Source organism: Knufia obscura (genome assembly GCF_036327395.1).
Source record: "Knufia obscura strain CCFEE 5817 isolate CBS 148926 chromosome Unknown scaffold_4, whole genome shotgun sequence".
NCBI lineage: Eukaryota > Fungi > Ascomycota > Eurotiomycetes > Chaetothyriales > Trichomeriaceae > Knufia > Knufia obscura.
The window spans coordinates 213,793-235,949 of NW_027042690.1; the positions used below are offsets into that span (position 1 = coordinate 213,793).

The following is a 22,157-nucleotide window of genomic DNA, read 5'->3' on the forward strand; positions in this document are numbered from 1 at the left end:
AAAGACGGGTACTAGATTACCAATTCCATGTACCATGGTAGGTGGTTTGATGCATCTGACAGTTTGGTCCGACGAAGCCGGCCATTGAGGGACCTCTGAAGAGGATAGATCCGAGCTAGCTGCGGACAAGGTCTGTAATCATCGTCAACTCGCCATGCACGTCGAACTCGTGCATACGCAGGTTGTTCACTTGCTGCACGGATCATGTCGTCGAGTCCTTGGGGTCTCAGTTCAATGAGTAAAGACAACGTTTCTAAGAAGTCTGTGAATGCGCTGCTTCTTACATGGCGTCCTGTCAGGTTGGAGGAGCCAGAACAGCGTCCCCGCAAGGCTTCCGTGAGGCGGACTTCACCCGATGTGCAAGTGGCGCGAGCTGCGCTTGACAACATGTACACTGCGGGATGGCATGGATCGAGGTGCTCCGTGATCAGATAGTATAACCGGCTAAGCATATAGTCTCTCTCGGTACCATCAGCTGTAGCTTCGACCCACCAGGCGATGATGGCGGCTGTGAGGTGCCATTCAAGTAGCATGATTCCGCGTGGTATCTGCGTTACATGGCGCTTTGATGGATGCTGCCACACGCGTACGTGTCTTCTTGTAGTCGGGAATATTGAGTGGTATCGTGGAACTCTTAAATAGTGTCTTATCGCACGAAAGCGTGTATCCCACCACAGCGCCCAGATCAAATCCTCCCAACGAGAAGACTTGCCGAAAGAACACTCGTCGTAGCAATAGAACCACCCCAGAAACTCCTCGTGTGGCTCGAGCTGGTAAGCGAAGCATTGTGGTACAGGCTGCTCATGATAGGCCAAGAAAGCGTCGGGCACAGACAAGTGCCTGGCCTTCTCGTCCTGCAATGCCATTGCTTGTGCACTGTACACCTCACGTTCGACGTCCGTTGTCTTGTCTTCGGTAATTGCGTTTGGATGGCTGAACTGTGGTGCTATTCGGACCGCAGCCGGGGTACAAGCCTGCAACACCGGCGTCTTAGCAATCACGTCGCTCGGTGCTGGTGATCCATCATGCCGTTGATGTTGCTCACTTGCTGTCAGTGGACGGCGCTTGAAGTAGCGCGTGATGTCCCATTGGGACACTTCCTCATTGCGTATGAAGACAACTGTCGCTTTGCCAAGAGCCTGGCGACCTCTGATCTGCTTGACCGCGTAGACCATCTCTTTCCTCTTTCTCTTCTTATCCAGCTGCCATTGAGATATGCGTTTCTTGAACATGTTCTCCCTGAAGAGTGGTTAGCACAAGCATGTCTTGCCAACGGACCGGACATTACGTGATGGCGATGCCGAATTGCGTCGACAGCATTGCACAAACCTCCTGTCGAGTCCGGCCGGCATGCTTGTACTCCTGTTCGATAATGGGCCGAATCCAGCTCCAGTCAGCCTCATTTGGCTTTCGGAGTCTAGCCTCGATCCCTGAGTATGCGATGTCCATCTCAATAATGTTCGAGACTGTGGGTTTTGGAAGAAGTGGAAGACGTGAGAATCCTGGCTAGGGTAAGTACACTTATGTACTTGTTCGCAATGAGCTCCTCCACAAGTTGTACGGCTGTAATTGGTCAGATACTGAAGTTCTGTCTTGATGCTCGGTGAAGATCTGTTGACCATGATTGGTGCAAAGCATAAGTTGTCTCGTGCATGGCGCTAGTGCTGATTTAGACCACTTTGCCTTGTGTCGTGCAATGTAAAGAGCACAAGCTAACCAGGCACTGCACTGCGGTCAGTCACCGTGACAAGACGTAGGTCCAGTGCGTCGAATATGGACAGTCCGAGACATTGCCATAGGATGTCCGCTAGAAACTCGACATGCAGATTCAGAAAGAGAAGGTGGTAAGCGACCACAAAGTACTCACTTGGATGTGTATTCGTTCCGACCAACGGACTAGTGCAGCTTTCCGCGGGGACTTTGGATTTCCATAGTGTGCGATTCGACAACACATTCCCGTCTCGGTTACAGCACCGCTCTGCCGATGACCGCCAAGCTAACTTGACGCATACTCTGCACAGTGGCCGACTCTCGAGAAGTCCCTAGGGACTTGCCATCAGTAGACAGTTCTCCCGAAGTGTGCCATTTTACAGCCCTGTCAAGCAGGTCTCAAGGCAGCCGCCCAAAGGCTGTTCTCAAAGTAATGGTCCAGTCTCCGCCACCAGTCAAGAAATGAGTGAGCTCGGAGGAGATAAGTTCAGCCGTCGCTCCGGGTACCTCTTGTGGCTGCAATTCAATGTCTTCGGATACACGTCCGAACGGGCTCGTCTTGAGAAGGAAAAGTGGTGCCAGTTCCACCGGCGTAGGTAAGCTAGGGACAACACAAGCTCTTTCTAGCCTCACCACGAAGCTGGCACATTGCCACACCTTAACATACCCAAGAGCCGACTTGAGACTTCTAAGGTCTTCACCAAGTATAATCAGGCCCCTATTGGTCATGTTCCGGATGGCCACCATAAAGCACGCCCACGGATTGGATCGGTCGGCAATACTGAGATTGGTCGCATGTGCATTATGGGCACGCACGCGTCGAAGCTGGAGCATCCTCAGCTCCGGCATGTTGTCCACTAAGTTGGAGATGAGCTTAACGTGATCAATGCACAGATGCTCGCCAATTGGCGGGCTCTCAAATGACAGCTCTCGCAGGCAGGGAAAAGTCAACCCGGAGGGTAAGGGCACCGGTTTTAACTCATCCCTGTACCCAGGGAATCTATATTCGAGTCCACAAAGTGAAGAATGACAATCCTCGAAGATAGTCCCAAACAGCTCGAGCACAAAGGGATCCCATGGTTGATAGTTCTCGACCAGAGGTTCTTGTGCAAATTGCAGATAGCGTAAATGCGCCAGAGTACACCTCATGTTGTCGAGCATAGGTGATGGTTCTGGTTCAGGAGTAATATCAGCACCGACAGTCAGCTCCTCGAGCGTGGTAACATCAGCACTAAGAGATAGCTCCTTGAGCTTGGCCCCAGATCTTGCCATGGCCAAGAAGAAGAGCCGCATGAGTCGCAAATCCCCATAGCTATATTGATGATAGGAGCTCAGGGCGAGATTTCTGCACCCCGGAATATCCGACAACCTTGAGGAGTCAGCATATTCACCACCTTCATCCCACGTCCTGACCAGATCCACCCGTTGCAGATTATGCCAGCTGGCAAATGCTTTTGTCCAGGCAAGCTCAAGGATTGGTGCGATCGCATCTTCATCTAGAGCCTGTTGCTTGTACGATTCGAAGCCAAGTTCAATTTGTATGTTGGATAGGTGTAGCTGCCACTCAAATATGCAGGCACCGCCCTCGTGGCCCTGATGAATGTATAGGGGTCTCATCCACTTCCGTAGGAAGATGGTTTCAGGAGGCGGTTGGCCAGGTACTCCGTGATGTCCTGTACACTCCTGCTCTTTGGAGCAGACATATATGCCGTCTTCAAAGACCTTGACGAAGGATCGACCATTGCACTCAGCTGAGTCGGTGAGTAGGTCGACGTACTCTTTTCTTGTGAGTGCGAGGCTGACCCTAGATGGCTCAGCCGTCACATGGCGAACGTATGGTGCTATGCTGGCATAAGTCCTTGTCAATCGGGTGACATTAGGGCTTGAAATGCGAAGAACAATATGGTAGAAGAGTGCTTCATTGACGAGTCGAGAGACGGCTAAGCAGCGGTATGTGAGCCGCGCGTTGCAGAGGTCAGCAATTGAAGATCTGCATAACCATTAAGGTATGTCAAGTTAGTACAGGTAGTAGAGATCTACCTCAACAGCTCGCCGTTCGGGCGAGAGTATGATACGAGAAAGCTGGCTATGTGTACTATGAACTCGTTTGGTAGCTGGACCTTGGCTCCCATCCTGTACACACGGGTGCTCTGACTGTCGGGAGCGAGCTTTGGTTTGTAAAAGGTCGATTGTGTAACGGGGTTGAGGTAACACAGGCGTTGGCATGAAGGAGAAAGAAGGAAGACGATCCACCAAGAAGAGAAGCGAAGCTCTACATTACAGTCAGTCTAACCACTTTTAGAAGTGGAGGTTGGCGCCTTCCTTAGCGGCACAGCGACGGACGAGTACTCCTAGCAGCGAGGGCGTGAGGGCTCCTAAGGCTACACGAGGGCCACGGTGAAGGATTCCAAACAGACCTGTTACACGTTCTACGCTGTGACTTTTTAGCTGACTGTAGGAATAGCCAAGCCCCGTACACCAGCGCGACAGATTCCTCCTTGACTACCAGAATCGAAAATCATGGGTATCACAACTTATCGTACTGTATTCACCACTCATCCAGCAAGCGCCGACGAGAACAGCTTCGTGGCCATCTCAGTGAGCAGCCTCGCTTTATCACCTTGAGGCAGCTCCTGGTACACCGAGTATACACTCTTGCCCTTCTTATCCCTGATGCCACCCAGCTTCGCGCCCGCTGCAGCACCCGCAATACCGCCGGTGATATTAGCGACTATGACACCTAAGCCAAAGCCACTGGCAGCACCAACAATGGACCAGAATCGGCCGTTCGGCTGTGTTGTTTCACCTTCGCCCTCTGCAAGGTCGGCGTCTCTCATCATCTCCTCGAATACCGAACCAAACTGCTCATTGCTGAACTTCTCTTCTTGTGTGTTGCTCTTTCCGCCGCCAAAGAAGTTCGACCAGGGGAAGGCGCCTGGTTTGGATTGTGGTATCTCCTCGTCATCGTCGAAGCTACCGGAGTTGCCTGGGTGAAACTGGCGACTTGCATCGTAGTCTCTCCTTCTGGTGGGATCTGATAGGGTGTAGTATGCGTCATTGATTTTCTGGAACTTCTTGGTTCTTGCTGGTCTTTCGCCTGAGTTTTCGGGTACCCGATCAGGATGCGATTTCAGGGCTGCCTTCTTGTATGCTGTTCGTATCTGGTCTTGGGTTGCTGTGGGCGCAACTTCCAATACGGCGTCTGCGCCTGATTAGTGCCCGCGTTCCTTAATTTCCTGATGGGTGGTTCGCTCCTGCTTACAGTAATCAACGAAAGTTTCTGACATCTTGACCTATCTGTCAAGGCAACACGGTTATGGAGGGATATCAGGCTGGACTTTCAGCCCAAGATTGGGCTTTGCTGCTGACTTTCTGTTCGATGCGATTGTGTGAACGTTGGGTAGCAATGTGAATAGGGATAATCCTTGACTACCTGAATTCTAGCAGCAGATGGGTATGAATAAGCACTATTGTATGAGCTATGCTCAATCGTGAATAGGTAGTAAGTTGCAGGCCAGAGCAGGCACCGCGAAGAGTCTCTGGCGATGACGTCCTCATCTTCGGCTCTCCGTCAAGCCACGGTGTTTATCTAAGCACTGACAAGCCACTCCAACACTCAGATTCGGCACTTTTCCTTCTTCAGACTCAGCGGCTCGGCCATCAATTTTAGCACGTGTCAGTTTTTCCCACCTTCCCAATTCCTGCTTAGCCCAGGGACGAGTCAAGCTAAGAACGAGTGGGGAGAAAAGCGTCTTGGGGCACCCCCATCCAGCCACTAACATTTCCATACGATCGGCTTCAGCTCCAAAGTGTGGCAGCAGTCGAGCTTGTCTCACTGCACATCCCATACCGACTTTTCCAGCTGCTGCAACTACTTCAAGGGCCTCTCACCGACTGGTTCGTCCTGCTCAATCGGGTGTCTCCCATTCAAAGTACCTGCAACAATTGCGTTACCTGCTAGCTACTATTGCGATCACGGGCAGTAGTCTACCAAATTGTGGATTGTAACTGCAGTACCTTGCATAAGAGCGTGGACCAAAAATATACTCGACGAACCAGCTGGAGGTTTCCAAGCAACAAAGTCCTCAACAGCAGCAGAGAAGACAGCGCAACAGAAGACATATCCTCGGTGCCTATCTGTTGAGACATATTCCCAGGAGCAGCGCACTGTGCCATCGATCTTCCCAGCGAACCTCGCCAACTTATACACCTTCTCACCCACGTCTACCCACCAACATGGGCTTCTGGAACGACGGCCGCCGCTCACGCTCCCGCTCCCGGTCTCGCAGTCCCTCCCGCCGCTCGCACACCCAACACCGCTCCTCCTCCCACAGCGGCATCTACTCGCGCCCCACCGCCGCCCGCTCCGCTTCCTCCTTCCTCGAATCAATAACAGGCTACAGCACCGCCTCCCGCGCCGCAACACCCCGCCGCCCCGGCTACGCTGGATCCTCCCACAACAGCTACAGCGGGCACTCCAACTCCCGCGACCGCGGCTGGTTCGGCATCGGCTCAAGCTCCTCAAACAACAAATACAACTACGGCTCGTCCTCGCGCGCCCGTCCCCGGAATGGCCTCGTTGCGAAGCTGAGAAGGTGGCTGAGGGATCTATATTACTATATGAAACGGCATCCGGTGAAGGTGTTTTTCCTGGTTATCATGCCGTTGATTACGGGTGGTGCGCTGACGAAGATTTTGAGTACGGCTGGTATTAGGTTGCCGCCGCAGCTGGAGAGGATGCTGGGGAGTAATATGAATAGGGGGTATAGCCAGACTGAGAGGTTCTACTCGAGAGGTGGCGCGAGGGACTTTGGTGGTGGGACGAATCTGCCTGGGATGGGTAGTGGGGGGTTTGGGGGGCTGGGGGACTCGGTTGGGGGGATGATGAAGATGGCGAGGATGTTCATGTGAGATCACGGCAGATATCGACGAAACAAAAGAGAAGGGTGCTTGCGATGACCCCTGTGCATGAATGAGATACGAGATCATGACTGCCGGACCGGAGCTGCGTGGGACTCTCAATCATATTGACACGACCTCGCATCATCGAGTAGCCTCGTTAGTCCTTCCGCGCATGGCCAATGAGGGCCTCGGGCTAACCGTCTCGAACGAAGCCACGATATACAGTTATTGAGCCACTCGCCCGACGCTTCCCGTTACGGCCGAGGGCCTGCGGACAAATACCTAGCGTCGAGGTACTGTATGCGTACGCCCGAGCTGCCTGCCTACAACGATCGATTCGATCAGCCAGCCACCATGACCCACATCCACCACCGGATCACACTTTCGACCTCGTGAGCAGGGCTCTCTAACAGATGGCTCAAGGATGTAATGGGCAACAGTACGACCACATCGACCAGACCAATCGTTATGCCTTGGTAGCGAAAAAGAATGTAGTGTACAAACACATACACGTCCGTGGGGAGGACTGTGGCCGCGTGCGTGGCTCGACTCAGCGCGTCCTCTGTGGCACTGGCACTGATACTGACACTGACACTGACACTGAGACCTGTGATGGGCCTTGGATATTGTGTTGAGAGGGACGAACAGGGGACGAAGAAGCCGAGAGCACAAGAACGCCACAGATTCGACACCAAGGGACACCAGATTGAGAAATATTCACGACTCTAACGACGATAATGGACTTTAAACATGATTCAGTTATGAACCAGAACGAGGCAGAAATACTGATCACCGTACTCACATATTAGAATGAAATGGTACTTCTGAGTGCTGAGACGTGAAGAGTGCTAGTTGCATTGATCACCCAGTGCCAGATTCAACAACGCCCTAGACCAAGTGACCAGTATTGGTGGTGAAAATCTCATTGCAATATTGGTTATCTTTACTTCGTCTCTATGCAAATACATAGGTACATGGTTTCTCCATACGATATTTATTTCTCCGCAATGGACCGAGCATAAAAACATACAGTACCGCGTAGTGATAGCATCGGGTACAGAAATGAATGGGTTTGCACACGCGGCCCACTGAAACTCATCAGTGATCACTCGTGCAGGTGCTGCCCAAGAAGTAAAGCAAGGTGCGTCGCACAGCATATCATTGGTTATCGAAGCATAAAGCACGATAAGAACGGAACGTGTGCATTGGTAAGGACAAGGGCTGGCGAATCAAGGGGGTGGGTCGTATGGACAACGGTAAGAAGAAACAGAAACAGGGTAGTGCCGCGTGCGAAGTGAAGTCAGAACAATACTCATTGAGAATACAGATCCTAGTACAAATAATCCGTTCCATTTCACTCCCAGCCAGGCTTATTTCTCGGAACACCAGCCTCATCGCACGAGCAAGGCAACCCCCTCTTATGTTTCCGACAGAACCTAGCATGTACACGCCTCTAGCGCCGTCTAATCGAAGCCTTAGCATTAGACTTCGCCGCAGTCTTCGACCCAGAAGCGGCTGCAGCGCTCCTGGTCTTGATTGCGTACCCTGTCTTTGTGCCTGGCTTCTCTTGTACATTGACCTCAACCGGTCGATCATGGTAGCTACCATCTGAGTCACTGTTGCTGCGGGATGAGCCGGATACCATGTAGCTTAGGACTTCCGTGTCGTCGGGCAGGTACATCTCGTCTGATTGCCTGCGTGGTGGCGGACCGTAGCCTGCTGGTGGTCCGGAGACGATACGTCGATTCGGTGAGCTGTAGCGTGGATCCGAGGGGTCGAAGCGTGGTGCTCGACCTGCTTGATTTGGGTTTGGTAATTGATCGAGCGGGATTTGCCTCCATGAACCAGATCGCGATCGAGACCGGCTGTCGCTAAGTGCTGAGTCAGCTCGAAGTCTATTCTGAGCTGATTCGACTCGGCGGTGGTATGGACCTTCTGGCATGGATACATATCGTTGGCCTTGGTAGTAGGGTGCATAGACGGGTGGACCGCCTGCCATTTGCCGTATATTGTTGGACGAGTTTGACCTTGAGCCACCTGGTCTCAGAGGACTGCCTTGGTAGGGTACTGCTCGAGGATCGGCAGCTCTACCGACGTATCCATAATCTGGATCTTGAGGTAGCGGGTAGCTGACTAGATCATCGCGGTCATCTCTGGCCGAGCGATTCGAAGCGTTACTTCTGTTTCTAAATCGCCCTTCCACTGGTCTGGCTTTCGGTGAATCGCTTCTCTTTTTCTTGCTAGCCTCGATTGCCTTCAGTTTACCAGCTTTCTTGCTTTGAGGTGAAGGTTTTGCAGGCGGTTGTGTTATCTTTTGTTGCACTTTCGACCGTTCTAATCGGTCCAAAGCATCAATTTCTGCGGGACTCAACTTGACGTTGGTCTTACCCAAAGCCCGAGCTCGTGCTATGCGTCCGAGAGCTCTTGCAACCAGATCCTCCTCTTTCTCAATGAGTACACTCTGCCTGCTGCCTTCCCTCCGCAACGGGTAATCACTGTAGTATTCCTCATTTTCCGAAAACTCCGAACCGTCGTAATAAGGATCATCCGAACGCCTGTGTCCTCCATAACGCGCATTACTATAGTCTAAACCATCAAACAGGAGCTCATCAGAATGAAGGCGACCGTCCTCCTCATAGGCATCGCGTGGTTCCGGTCGTAGGAATTGATCCTCATCTTCTGTGGCAAGCTCTTGAAATCGTTCATCATCATTTTCATTCCACGACTGGTGTGCACCGTAGCCACCGTATCCACCCCTGTTTCTCCCCAGTCGTGCCCCTGGTGGTCTTCCCCATCGGGGCACATCGTAAGGAGTTCGCGGCCGACCACCTAGACCGCCTCCTCGGAAAAAGCATTCTCAATTGGTCTGTCCATGAGGGATGCGTGACCAAGAATAGTCACACCACTAGCACCAACCAGCCACAAGAAAGTGCCGATCGGACCAGCGAATATAGCAATAGGAATGCTGACACATGCGATACCAGTGTAGAGTTGAGAGGTTGTAGCTCTGAAGTTCCCGATCTCAAGATCTCTGCCGCCAAGTTTGCCAACGATCCACATGCTCACACTCACAAAGATAATGTCGAATAGAAGCCATTTGTTTGTGAGGAGGGCGTAGATGGAGAGCATGACAAAGACGACAGCATAGTTGCTAGAGAAGTATCCCAGATTGTAATTGACTCTTGCTTGAACGTCTGCGAAGTCTCTCGGCTTTCCTAATCGTTTGAAGTCAAAGAATTCAGCAATTGGCTTCAGGTTGGAGAACCGCTGACCGATGGACTGGGATCGGACACCCTCAAACCGCTCAGAAAGGTTAAGCCGTGAGGTCAGCATGTCTATGGGGATGTTGAGTCGAGACATTTTGACTGAATCTATGGTCAGGTAGTCAGATGTCGTGTTCGAGAGTAGGTTTGCTGCCTGCGAAGATCTCGTCCAGGAAATGCGGTCGTGATGAAGAGAATGATGAAGAGAAGGCTGGAGAAGTAAAGATGATGCAAAGAATGCTTCGAAAGTAAAGAGCGTGTTTATCTACCGGAATGGCAGGCAGCAAACAAAGAAGTGGTGAGAACACCTTTCTGCTCGAGTCGTGGGAAGGTGCAGATGCTGGTCCGGTTATTGAGGGTGTGCGCAGGCAGGACTTTTTGGCTTCCGTTTGCCCCTGTTCGGCCAAAATGATCGGGTTTCAGGCTTGGAAGGCTCGGGGTTCAGCCACAGCTGATTCGGATTCTGCTCTCAGCCACAGGAAAATCGATGTGAGCATGTGCGTTTGGATTGGTGCCTGGTGTAAGAGTGTTTCGAAGTTGAAGTTGTGCACTGGTGTGCTTCAAACACAAAACGACAGCTGGCTCGAATGTACACCGTGACCTACTCACCTGCCAGCTGCAGGCTCAAAATATCACGTCCATCCTTCACCGCAACTGCTGGACTAGAAGTGGGAAGAAACGAAACTGAATCGGCGGGGATGTCAGCTTCATAAATCATTTTCCTTGCTGACAATTCGGGAAGTGCACACCAAGCACACTTTCCCGCTACTGCACCGATTACAGCACACGCCTGCAAAGTGCCTTTCAAGGTTCCTCTCGCCCTGCTTCGGCCTACCAGTGTTTGCCTGTCGATGCCCAAGAGAGACCACTGCTATCCACTAAGCTGCATATCGTACACAATTGCATGCCTCACTCTTTCTGTTGCTATCGGATCAAGTTTCAACACGACATACAGACACTCATTCTCGACATCATATCCCTGTGTCCCTGCGATAAACCAATTGCCCGACGTACACCATGCGGGCGCATACCCTTCACTATCTCTTGATAGTATGCTGTTTGGCATTGCTGGCTCGATGCTGGACTAAAGAAGATCATGAAATTTTCCGCCTGCGGGATGAAGTTGAAGCCTCTGAAGGTCCAGAGGTGAACTTTTACGACTTCGTTGGTGTAACGCCATCTGCAACGTTCGACGACATAAACAAAGCATTCAGGAAGAAGTCAAGATCTATACACCCAGACAAGGCCAGACAGCAATATGTCGCTGCTAAATCGACTCGGCCTCCGAAGAAGCAAGGCGAGAAGAGGCAGCCTGGCGTTCATGTCTCCAAGGGGCCCTCGCAACGCGAGATTGACAGTTTCATGAAAGAAGCTACTGCTCGTTACAGTCGTCTCGGTGTTGTTACGACGCTCCTGAAAGGCCCTCAACGAGAACGATACGACCACTTCCTGCGGCATGGGTTTCCAGCGTGGCGAGGCACCGGTTACTACTATGCTAGATACAGACCAGGATTGGGTACGGTGTTGGTAGGCCTATTCATCGTTGGAGGCGGTGTAGCACATTATTATGCGCTGCGGATCGGTTACAATGGTCAAAGACAATTCATGGAGAAGTACATCAAGCAAGCACGAAAGAACGCATGGGGCAACGACTCTGGTATTGCTGGCATAGCAGGCGTAGCCACTGGTCCTGTCGATGTGCCACCTCCACCTCCTGAAGAGCCAGATCCATACGCCAACCTCAACAGACGGCAGAAGCGAGAGATGGAGAAGCAGAACAAGAAGGACAAGTCAAAAGGTGCGAGCAAGCCCTCTGCTGGTCGTGTTCTTGGTGCCGGAGATACTGCGCCGGCCATTACACCACAAGGTCAACGTCGACGCGTCATGGCCGAGAATGGCAAGCAGTTGCTCGTTGATAGTGTTGGCAACGTTTTCCTGGTAGAAGAGGTTGAAGACGAGGAGACTGGAGAGGTTAGAACTCAGGAAATGTTGCTCGATTTGGACGACATACACAAGCCAACAATCTACGATACAGCCGTCGTCCGGTTGCCTATGTGGCTCATTAGAAAGGTCTTTGATCCCTTCTTGAAGAGTACCAAGCCAGTCGTTGATGACACGGTACCATTGACGGCAGAGGAGCTCGAAGCGGAGGAGAAGATGGCGGAGACGAAAGAGAGCTCTCCAGAATCCAGTCTTCCTGCTAGCATGAGTGCTAGTCAGGACTTTGAGATGATCGACTCGAGTTCAGTGCGGAACGAGATGAGCAGTAATGGTGCAAAGAAGCGAGCCAAGAAGGGAAAGAAATAGTGTACAGTAGTACTAGAGGAGGAACATTAAATGCAAGCCCTTGATCTACAGCTCAACGCAGATCGTGTCTCCGTCGCTTGATTGTCCCATATATCATCACCTGCCGTACTCCGTACTCCGTCCACGACGCGCACATGTTCTCACGGCGAGCGCGCACTAGTCTACTTTGAGCGCCGCATGCAATCCTCTAACTAATTTATTTCGTTATCGATAAGGGTTTTGCGATTCTGATGGCAGTCACGGCGTGGCAGATTCGATTGCGCCTGGCAAAGCGCTTCTACAGACACAATTCCCAAGTTACTCCTTAACAATGGCGACGGTCGTGCCTCCACCAAGTAAAAGACAAAAGCTTGCTGCAACAGAAAAAGCAGAACGAGTTGCAGATGAATTACGGATTCCAGATGGACTCGGGTCAATACGTATACAGTTCGTGGATCAGAGCACAGGAAAGGCAGCTGGACCAGCGGTAGCAATCAATGTGCAGCAAGCGACAGTCAAGAATCTCGAGAGCCTGCTGAATACGTTGCAATCCAAAGACCCTTCAGAACGAACACCATACAGATTCTTCTTCAACCAGAGCAAACGAGACGCAGACAATGATGAGGCAGCTGTGCTTGATATTGACAGAGACATATACTCGTCCATACTCAAGCCTGGTCTCAAAACTACAGAAGACAACATAATATTACAGTATGCACCCCAAGCGGTCTTTCGTGTAAGGCCGGTCTCGAGATGTTCCGCTTCGATATCTGGCCACGGTGAGTCGATACTGGCAGCAACCTTCTCTTCAGCGACGTCTTCGATCCTTGCAACAGGTAGTGGTGATAATACAGCACGATTATGGGACTGCGATACGGGCACACCAAGACATACTCTCAAAGGACATACCAGCTGGGTCTTAGTGGTATCCTTCTCACCCGATGGCAAGATCCTAGCAACCGGAAGCATGGATAATAGTGTGCGGCTATGGGACGTGCGGACTGGAGAGGCACTGGGAGGTCCTTTGAAAGGTCACACGAAATGGATAACGAGCCTGTCCTGGGAACCATACCACCAACAACAGAAAGGTAAGCCCAGACTAGCATCAGCCTCAAAAGACAGCACAGTCCGAATATGGGATGTGCCGCTAAGGAGAGTCGAGCAAACATTGTCTGGTCATAAGGGAAGCATAACGTGCGTGAAGTGGGGTGGTATACATCGCATCTACACAGCCTCTCAGGACAAGACGATCAAGGTCTGGAACTCGAAAACCTGGACTTGTCTGCATACCCTCACAGCTCATGCTCACTGGGTCAATCACCTGGCCTTGTCGACAGATTTCGTGCTTCGAACCGCATATCACGACCACACCACGAAAGTGCCGGATGACGCAAGTACAGACACCAAAGTTACTGCCGCAAAACGTCGCTTTGAGTCAGCTGCTAAGGTGAACGGTGTGATCACAGAACGACTCATCTCCGCCTCTGACGATAACACCATATTCCTCTGGCAACCTTCCTCCTTCGATCCTAATAGCAATACCACTCCGAAGCCGGTCGCTCGCTTACTCGGCCATCAGAAACAGGTCAACCATGTCTCATTCTCGCCAGATGGTCATTACATCGCTTCTGCCTCTTTCGACAACAGCGTGAAGTTGTGGAATGCGTTGGATGGCAAATTCATCACAACCCTCAGAGGACATGTTGGTGCTGTGTATATGTGCTGTTGGAGTGCAGATAGTAGGTTACTAGTCAGCGCGAGCAAAGACACGACAATAAAGGTATGGGATGTGAAGAATCAGAAAATGCGAGAAGACCTGCCTGGGCACAAAGATGAGGTCTTTGCTGTCGACTGGAGTGCCGATGGCGCTGCCGTGGGAAGTGGAGGCAAGGATAAGGTGGTGAAAATATGGAAGAACTGAGATATTAGGACACTGGCCTACAGCCATATCGATTTGACCTTACGAGCATCTCCCTGTTTCACAGCGCCAAGTATCATCGCCATGTGCTAGGAAACACGGCACTTCCATTGCCACAACACGGCCCGGACGATCTCTCCGCTGCGGAGTGTACTCTCGTCTCCCGCCTATCAGCACGTACAAGCTTATCTTTCCGCCCTCGGCAATATGATTTACCGCTCTTCCTCTATCTTTGCGACAAGAGGACATGAAGTTTGAACCCCAGCATACCTCAACCTACCCTGGATCAGTGCCTATCCTTTCCACAAAGCTGTCACTTACCAGCCTTTAGCGAAGAGCACTGACATCGTTGCTCGAGCCATACCTTCCTAACCTGGTATGGCGCATGAAACAAGGCGGTCGTTTATGCAAAACTCATCACTGATATCGGTGTTCTGCTGCAGAGGTGAAGTAATTCTCTATCGTCTTCTGCATTATCGCAGCGAAGGCGTCATGCTAGACCAGAGCTTGCGGTCGGAGAAGCACGTTCGCATATCCAGGGTATGAGGACAAAAAAGCCATATAAGATGGCAGCAGCATGCCCTGGCCCCTACCTAAGAAATTCGTGGTTCCTTCTTGTCGCAGCAGCCGTCTCTACGAGCCCACACTCAAGCCGCTGACATGGATACGAAAGAGAAGTCCGACATTGAGGCGTCGCCGCACACAAGCGAACCTGAAAATGTCGTTGGAGTGATCAAAGACGTTAACAGAGCAGATGCTGCTCTTGAGTTCCTTCGGCAAGGCGGCGATGTCCCGCCAATGAAGCCAGATGACGAACGTCGACTTAAGCGTAAAGTCGACTGGCGTGTTGTACCTCTGATGCTTGCCTGCTACCTCCTCCAATACCTCGACAAGACGCTCATCAACTACGCCAATGTCATGGGCCTCCAAGAAGACACAAACATCACGGGCGATCAGTACTCTCAGCTCGCCATGATTTTCTATGTCAGCTATCTCGCTTTCGAGTTTCCTCACGCCTGGGGTATGCAGCGCTTTCCAACAGGAAAGTATATTGGCGTTATGGTCACGGTCTGGGGTCTTATCCTGGCGTGCACCTCGGCTTGCAGCAATTGGGCCGGCCTCGTCACAACCCGGGTCCTTCTTGGTATCTTCGAATCGGCTATTGCGCCATCCCTCATGATCATCACAACGATGTGGTTCAAAAGGAGTGAACAACCACCACGCATGGGCATCTGGTACCTAGGCACTGGCGGCGGAACGGTCGTCGGCTCTTTGATATCCTTTGGTTTCCAACACTACGAAGGTAAAGGCTTCACAAGCTGGCAAATCATGTTCCTGGTCTGCGGTCTTATCACTGTTGCTGTCGGCATCACAGTCATCCTTATCATGCCTGACAACCCAATGACGGCTCGCTTCCTCTCTCGCAACGAAAAGGTCTGGGCCATCGAACGTCTCCGGTCGAACCAAACAGGCGTGGAGAACAAGCAGTTCAAATGGTCTCAGTGCATCGAATGCTTCACCGACCCGCAAACATACCTCCTTTCTCTGATCACCATATCCTCGAACGTCCCCAACGGCGCCGTCTCCTCCTTCCAGGTGAGTCATCCATGTCTAAGACATATTGCACAACACGTTTGTGCTCGACCATTTGGGTGCTGTGTATTCAGCACCCTGCCCTATGCCAGTTTCCCTGTTACAGAATCACTAACACATGTGTAGGCCACAATCATCAAGGGCTTCGGATACACATCCAAAGAGACATCCCTCCTCTCCATTCCAGCCGGCGCAGTCAGCATCGTCTCCATCCTCGCCGCCACAAACGTCGCAGGTCGCTACAACCAGCGCGGTGTCAACATCATCTGCCTACTCATCCCCGGTGTCATCGGCGCCGCCCTCATGGCGTTCCTCCCTGCAAACAACAAGGCCGGCAAGTTGATAGGCAACTACATGACCAACTGTATCGGCGCATCCCTTCCACTCCTCTACAGCTGGGTCGGCGCGAACTACGCAGGCCACACAAAGAAAGTCACCATGAATGCGACGCTGCTTATCTCCTTCTGCCTCGGAAACATCATCGGCCCGCTCACGTTCACGGATGAGTCGGCGCCGGACTATGTACCTGCGAAGATCGCGATTATTGTCACATGTGCGGTCGCGATGGGCTTGACGCTGGGTTTGAGGTACTACTATCTATGGGAGAATAGAAGGAGAGACAAGCTTGCGGGTGAGAGGGGGTTGGGGCATGTGGTTGATGTTGAGTTTGCGGATCGGACTGATAAGGAGAATTTGGAATTTAGGTATTCGCTTTAGGTGGTGGTGTGGTCTGCCGGGTAGACAGTACTGGTACGGAGCCTTGCGCGGAACATCACGCTAGCAGTTCAAGATAATTCTACGGGCCCGCGAGTACATGTCGAACAGCGATAGTTAGAGGAGAACTGATATATACAGGAATATCGATTCAACGACTTACTAAGTACTCCGTACGAGACGTCGAGGAATCTCTCGGTTTCAGATCTCCGATGCATCCCAGTCTCTGTTGCTTTGTCCGTGTCTCTGGCTAGGAGGACGTTGAAATGCCGGCCGGCCGAGCTGATACATCGCGTCTCCGTATCGCTATTTGCGAGTCAACCGCGGATCCTTAGCATAGAACGAATGAGAGCAAATCCTGCGAATAACTGGTGTCGGTCAGAAGATGGAAGAATATACCGTACTACGGGCAGCTAGATAGCGTGTCAAGCGACGCGTTAAGTAGTAGGCTAAAACTAGCCGCGTCGGCGATAGATTCTATGAATTCCGATCCGTACGCTAGCTGCTTTGTGACAGTATCTAAACAGAAGGCGCAGCTCTACCGAGTGACGCCAAGGATCCACAGGTAACTTGCAAATGACGATATTGAACGTATTATATACTATTTGTTCCTGAGCCTCTGCTTCATCAAGTTCCTTGACTAGTATTTTGCATCGGATCACTTGACCGCAATGCATCATTACAGTGGCAGTGGTCTACGAGTACACCAGGCAATCAGGCAGAAGATACTGGTGGGTCTCAAATATGGGAACGAAGCCGTTACAACCTATGACACTCTCCGAGTACTCCGTACCTCTCTGCTGATAGCTTGGTCATGTACCCTGCTCGCTGTTGATGTCATCTTTCAAGAAAGTCGATAAGCCAAGTGAACATGCTGAAAAGAACAAACTCGATTCGAGCAGCATCACATTCTCCTAGCGTGTTGGCAAGCGAGAAGGTCATTCGATGGTTCCTTCTTTTTGTCTTGTTCGAAAAGTCGACTGGTAAGAACGACTTAATAAGGATTCCGTAGTCCAGCATATCACTTTTCGACCATTCCCAACGTCCAGTTGTACCATCTACATTTACAGAAATGGCGCAGCAGCAAAAGAGCTCTGTCGAGACGAAACACGAGTTTGTCTCTGCCCCTCCAGAACATCACAAGCGTCGACAAAGTGTTGCACAGCCCGACGTACTCGATGTCGAGACAAGTCTGAGCGTAAGTCTTCCATAGCCCAGCCATGTTGAGGTCCAAGGCTGGCCTCGACACGAGTTCAGAAGGTTGACTTGTTACTTCAGGAGCTCTGGGCCGGTCTGGCTATCTACAAGAAGAATGATACAGAGGTCGCTGTGGGTACAGCGATACATGATGGCACCTACAGTGTCGATTTCGCCGTTCAAAATCTCCGCCTGAGCAAGGACTCGAGCGAGGAGGAACAGCGGCGAATGGTAGAAGACCACATCATCTCAAGCCTCGCCAAGTACCGCAAAGACCATGTCTGCAAATTGCTCGGAGCAGGCGTGACGGCCGAACTCGACTCGGCTGGACCACATCTATGCTCACGACTTTGGTCGGAGCTGGACATCGTACCAGTCGTGTTCAAAGACACTGCTATCATGGATCAGGAAGCCCCAGCCGAGAACGTTGACGAATTAGCGGATTCCGTTGCTCGGAAGTGTCTTGCGTAAGAGAATTTGCTACAGCTGTTCTGGGCAAAGCTGACCTATTGCCAGGGTCTTCGGCCCCACGAAGCAACCACGCATAGCTATCAACTATCGCAATGAGGTTCAGGTAGACAGGGCAGGTCAGATTCGCCTTTCCACGAGAGAGGATTATCAGGAGTCTGTCCGTGAACCTACATGGCGCGCAGTCCAGAAGTATATCAAAGACGTCAAGGATCGGAACCTCCGGATGGTTTTCTTCAGTGCTACCCCTCAAGGAGGCGGTGTAGCATTGATGCGGCATGCATTACTACGCTTCTTGCAGCGCGAAGGCGTGAACATAGAATGGTATGTTCGTTACGCAACGCTAATCTACTGGCTAATGTCCCATAGGTTCGTACCAAAGCCAAGACCTGACGTCTTTCGCATCACGAAAACGAACCATAACATCCTGCAAGGTGCTGTTGGTCCAGAAGTTCGTGCCACAGACGAGCAGCTGGGAAAGATCACAAGCTGGATCAAGGACAATGCTGAACGCTACTGGCTTAAGGACAAAGGCCCGCTCAAGCCTCCATCCGAGGGAGGAGCAGATGTCATCTTTGTGGACGATCCGCAGATGCCAGAGCTGATATCGATAGCCAAAGAGCAGGATCCCAACAGACCGGTCCTCTTTCGTAGCCATATCGAAGTTCGAGATGATCTTGTTCAGGTATGCCTCAAGCTATGGTAGTTCCTTCTAGCCATGCTAATAGTCTCTAGGAGGAAGGCAGTGCGGCTCAGCACGTCTGGAAATACATGTGGGAAAGTGTCAAGAAGGCCGACATGTTCATCAGTCATCCGGTGCGCACTTTTGTTCCGAGCGATGTCCGGCCTACAGAACTCGCTTGGCTGCCGGCAACTACAGATTGGTACGTTTGAACACACCAGGGAGAAAACAAACGCTAACACATGCAGGCTCGATGGTCTCAACAAGAACATGCAAGATTGGGATGTCAAGTACTACCTTCACACACTCCGACAGACCTGTCGAGCTCAAGGTCTGCCACAGCTTGCATACCCTGAGCGTCCTTACATAACTCAGATAGCTCGATTCGACCCTTCGAAGGGTATCCCAGATGTGATCAAAAGCTACGCTAAATTCAGAGATATGCTGCAGGACGCACCAGCCGAGCAGGCAGCACAACTCGTCATCTGCGGACACTCCTCCATTGACGACCCAGATGGATCTATGATATACGACCAGACGATGTCATTGATTCATGACCAATTTTCCCAATACCAGGACGACATTATTGTTGTCCGACTAGGGCCAAGCGATCAACTGCTCAATGCCATCCTGTCTATGTCGATGGTGGCACTGCAGTTGTCTACCCGCGAAGGATTCGAAGTCAAAGTATCCGAAGCTCTCCACAAAGGCAAGCCTGTAATCGCGACTCAAGCCGGTGGCATCCCGTTGCAGATCGAACATGGTAAGAGTGGTTACCTTGTGCCGCGTGGCGATCATGATGCTGTCGCGAAGCATCTACACGATCTCTTTACGGACGAGAGGCTGTACGAGGAGATGAGTTCGTATGCTAAGCATCACGTTAGTGATGAAGTTCACACAGTTGGCAATGCGCTTTCGTGGCTGTACTTGGCTTCGTCGGTAGCTGGTGGCAAGTCATTGCAGCCCAATGGCCGCTGGGTCAACGACATGGCCAGGGAAGCTGCCAATGAGCCGTACGGCGATGATGAACCACGGTTGCCGCGGCATCTTTCGACATAGCACATAGACTCGACCGTGTCAGGGTCATTCATCGACCATGGTCGATAAGCCGCGCGAGGCAGTATTGACTGGGAACCCTTCAAAACTACTATCTGCCTTGTATGCTTGACTCGAGGGAATCCTTTAAGAGCAGAATGTTCCTAAGCCTCGCAGACGCTTCTTCACACCGAAATTGAGTTTGTGCAATGGCGGGAACACATTTCCGATTGCCAAGGTTTTGCGTTGAACCAGGCTTAGCTTCGGATAGGATCGTCCGGCCAGTGGTCTATCTCATTCGTATCCTCACCACCATCAGATAGACGATGTACTGACATCACGATACATCGTCTCAGCCATCTATGTGTCTTGCTCGCTTTCAACCAAGAAGGCGAGGAACATGATGCAGCAACAGCCATGTTTTTGGGTCACGATCAACTACTTGTCATGGGCAAAGCATGATTGAAATGCTCGTACAGGCTCTCTACATCTCCATTCCTACGATGCGCCATTCGAAGAGACTCGCACATTACAGTGTGGAAGAACTCTGACGATATTTAGACATGCCGGTCACGATGCCTTCATGACGTCCGAGCATTCGTTTCAGTTCCACACCCATTCTATGTGCATGGTCGATCTGTCTTCCTATCTCCTGTTTACATTCTGCTCTGCGACAGGCTGACCATTACGTTGTACTGCTGAACATTCACAGGAATCCTCCAGCTTCAACCTAGCTTGGACCTCGCCCAATATAGCCGCCACAAGACTCTCGGCGCTCCGCCGCGCACTCTCATCCGGCGCAGCCAGTATGGGCTCAACACAGAAAGAGTGCGACTACCTAGTCCTAGGACTCGGCAGCGGCGGTGTTGCTTCCGCACGTCGAGCTGCCTCGAAGCATGGCAAGAAGGTGATAGCAATTGAAAGCAAGAAATTGGGTGGGACATGCGTCAACGTAGGGTAAGGAGATAAAGACTACAGAAGGGTCCCCAAAATGAAGCTGACAGTGCTCAGGTGCATACCGAAAAAGGTCACCTGGAACGCGGCAGACATAGCCGACACCCTCCGCGACTCCAAAAACTACGGCTTCCACTGGTCAGAAGACGCACCCTTCGACTGGACAGCCTTCAAGCGCATGCGAGACCAATACGTCGAAAAACTAAACAAGGCCTACGAGAAGAACCTCGCAAACGACAACGTGGAATGGATCCACGGGCGAGCCCACTTCACATCTAAGAACAGCGTAGAAGTCGAGCGCGATGACGGCCAGAAAGAACACATTAAGTCCGACCATATCCTCATCGCCACAGGCGGACACCCCAAGTTCCTCCGAAATGTCGAAGGGTGGGGCCTAGGAATCAGCTCAGACGGCTTCTTCGCGCTCGAAAAACAGCCGAAAAAGGTCGTCATCGTGGGCGCGGGCTACATCGCAATCGAAATGGCAGGGATGTTCCATGCCCTCGGCACAGAAACCCACGTTTTCATCCAGGAAGGCATCCTCCTCCCCTTCGACAAAATGATTCAAGATGCAGTATGGAATGAATACGAGCGCATCGGCATAAAATTCTATCCGCAATCGAAACAGTCCAAGGTTGAAGATCTCGGCGACGGCTGGAAAAGAATGCACTATCAATCCGGGGACAAGGAGGGCACAATCGACTGTGACTGTCTCCTCTGGGCTATTGGTCGCGCCCCCGAAGTCGATGATTTGAAGCTTGACGCTACGGGCGTGGAGCTGAATGAACAGGGCGCGATAGGCGTGGATGAGCACCAAAACACGAATATTGATGGGATATATTCCATCGGCGACGTCTGCGGGAAGGTCCAACTCACGCCCGTTGCCATCGCGGCCGGCCGCAAACTCTCCGATCGCCTGTTCGGGGACGCGAAGGACTCGAAACTCGACTATGATAATATCCCCTCTGTTGTCTTCGCCCATCCCGAAGTCGGAACGTTCGGGTTAGCTGAAGGCCCCGCGAAGGAGAAATACGGCGAGGGTAAAATCAAGTGTTATGTTTCAGAATTCACGCCTACATATTTCAGTATCATGCCCGATGAATCCAAGGTGAAGAGTAAATATAAGCTTGTTTGTGTCGGACCCGAGGAGAGGATCGTGGGTATGCATATTATCGGACAGGGATCCAGTGAGATTTTACAGGGTTTCGGACTGGCGATTAAGATGGGTGCGACGAAGGCGGATTTTGATGAGTTTGTGCCTGTGCATCCTACTAATGCGGAGGAGATTACTAGTATGTCGTGATATAGAGAGTAGGATGAAGACGGAGTTGATGGTAGGGGTTCTAAGGTGTTACGATTTGGACGGGATCCTGCAGACTAGGGGGCAACGGCGAAGTGATGTTGTCTACACAAAACTATTTCAAGTCTTGTTTTG

The 22,157-nt window shown here is 51.5% G+C and overlaps 10 protein-coding genes across 10 annotated transcripts; 6 read left to right on the forward strand and 4 right to left on the reverse strand.

Moving 5' to 3' along the window:
• Positions 1 to 553: 553 nt before the first annotated feature.
• PMZ80_003994 (uncharacterized protein) lies at positions 554 to 1,449 on the reverse strand (the record flags this gene model as incomplete). Its single annotated transcript, XM_064872421.1, has 3 exons — positions 554 to 575; positions 673 to 1,239; positions 1,289 to 1,449. The coding sequence occupies 3 exons, from the start codon at positions 1,447 to 1,449 to the stop codon at positions 554 to 556; spliced, it is 750 nt and encodes a 249-aa protein (XP_064731079.1).
• Positions 1,450 to 2,109: 660 nt separating this feature from the next.
• On the reverse strand, positions 2,110 to 3,842 carry PMZ80_003995 (uncharacterized protein; the record flags this gene model as incomplete). The annotated part of the gene is made up of 2 exons (XM_064872422.1): positions 2,110 to 3,700; positions 3,751 to 3,842. 2 exons carry the CDS (start codon positions 3,840 to 3,842, stop codon positions 2,110 to 2,112), a joined length of 1,683 nt encoding a protein of 560 aa, XP_064731080.1.
• Positions 3,843 to 4,265: 423 nt separating this feature from the next.
• PMZ80_003996 (uncharacterized protein) lies at positions 4,266 to 4,997 on the reverse strand (the record flags this gene model as incomplete). The annotated part of the gene is made up of 2 exons (XM_064872423.1): positions 4,266 to 4,912; positions 4,973 to 4,997. The coding sequence occupies 2 exons, from the start codon at positions 4,995 to 4,997 to the stop codon at positions 4,266 to 4,268; spliced, it is 672 nt and encodes a 223-aa protein (XP_064731081.1).
• Positions 4,998 to 5,946: 949 nt separating this feature from the next.
• PMZ80_003997 (uncharacterized protein) lies at positions 5,947 to 6,621 on the forward strand (the record flags this gene model as incomplete). The annotated part of the gene is made up of 1 exon (XM_064872424.1): positions 5,947 to 6,621. One exon carries the CDS (start codon positions 5,947 to 5,949, stop codon positions 6,619 to 6,621), a length of 675 nt encoding a protein of 224 aa, XP_064731082.1.
• Positions 6,622 to 8,065: 1,444 nt separating this feature from the next.
• Positions 8,066 to 9,972, reverse strand: PMZ80_003998 (uncharacterized protein; the record flags this gene model as incomplete). Its single annotated transcript, XM_064872425.1, has 2 exons — positions 8,066 to 9,450; positions 9,501 to 9,972. The coding sequence occupies 2 exons, from the start codon at positions 9,970 to 9,972 to the stop codon at positions 8,066 to 8,068; spliced, it is 1,857 nt and encodes a 618-aa protein (XP_064731083.1).
• Positions 9,973 to 10,892: 920 nt separating this feature from the next.
• PMZ80_003999 (uncharacterized protein) lies at positions 10,893 to 12,182 on the forward strand (the record flags this gene model as incomplete). Its single annotated transcript, XM_064872426.1, has 1 exon — positions 10,893 to 12,182. The coding sequence occupies one exon, from the start codon at positions 10,893 to 10,895 to the stop codon at positions 12,180 to 12,182; it is 1,290 nt and encodes a 429-aa protein (XP_064731084.1).
• A 310-nt stretch (positions 12,183 to 12,492) lies between these two features.
• RSA4 (ribosome assembly) lies at positions 12,493 to 14,082 on the forward strand (the record flags this gene model as incomplete). The annotated part of the gene is made up of 1 exon (XM_064872427.1): positions 12,493 to 14,082. One exon carries the CDS (start codon positions 12,493 to 12,495, stop codon positions 14,080 to 14,082), a length of 1,590 nt encoding a protein of 529 aa, XP_064731085.1.
• Positions 14,083 to 14,739: 657 nt separating this feature from the next.
• On the forward strand, positions 14,740 to 16,389 carry PMZ80_004001 (uncharacterized protein; the record flags this gene model as incomplete). The annotated part of the gene is made up of 2 exons (XM_064872428.1): positions 14,740 to 15,675; positions 15,799 to 16,389. The coding sequence occupies 2 exons, from the start codon at positions 14,740 to 14,742 to the stop codon at positions 16,387 to 16,389; spliced, it is 1,527 nt and encodes a 508-aa protein (XP_064731086.1).
• A 1,069-nt stretch (positions 16,390 to 17,458) lies between these two features.
• On the forward strand, positions 17,459 to 19,792 carry PMZ80_004002 (uncharacterized protein; the record flags this gene model as incomplete). Its single annotated transcript, XM_064872429.1, has 6 exons — positions 17,459 to 17,584; positions 17,665 to 18,050; positions 18,100 to 18,375; positions 18,421 to 18,736; positions 18,787 to 18,935; positions 18,982 to 19,792. The coding sequence occupies 6 exons, from the start codon at positions 17,459 to 17,461 to the stop codon at positions 19,790 to 19,792; spliced, it is 2,064 nt and encodes a 687-aa protein (XP_064731087.1).
• Positions 19,793 to 20,576: 784 nt separating this feature from the next.
• Positions 20,577 to 22,025, forward strand: GLR1_2 (Glutathione reductase; the record flags this gene model as incomplete). The annotated part of the gene is made up of 2 exons (XM_064872430.1): positions 20,577 to 20,725; positions 20,780 to 22,025. The coding sequence occupies 2 exons, from the start codon at positions 20,577 to 20,579 to the stop codon at positions 22,023 to 22,025; spliced, it is 1,395 nt and encodes a 464-aa protein (XP_064731088.1).
• Positions 22,026 to 22,157: the final 132 nt, after the last annotated feature.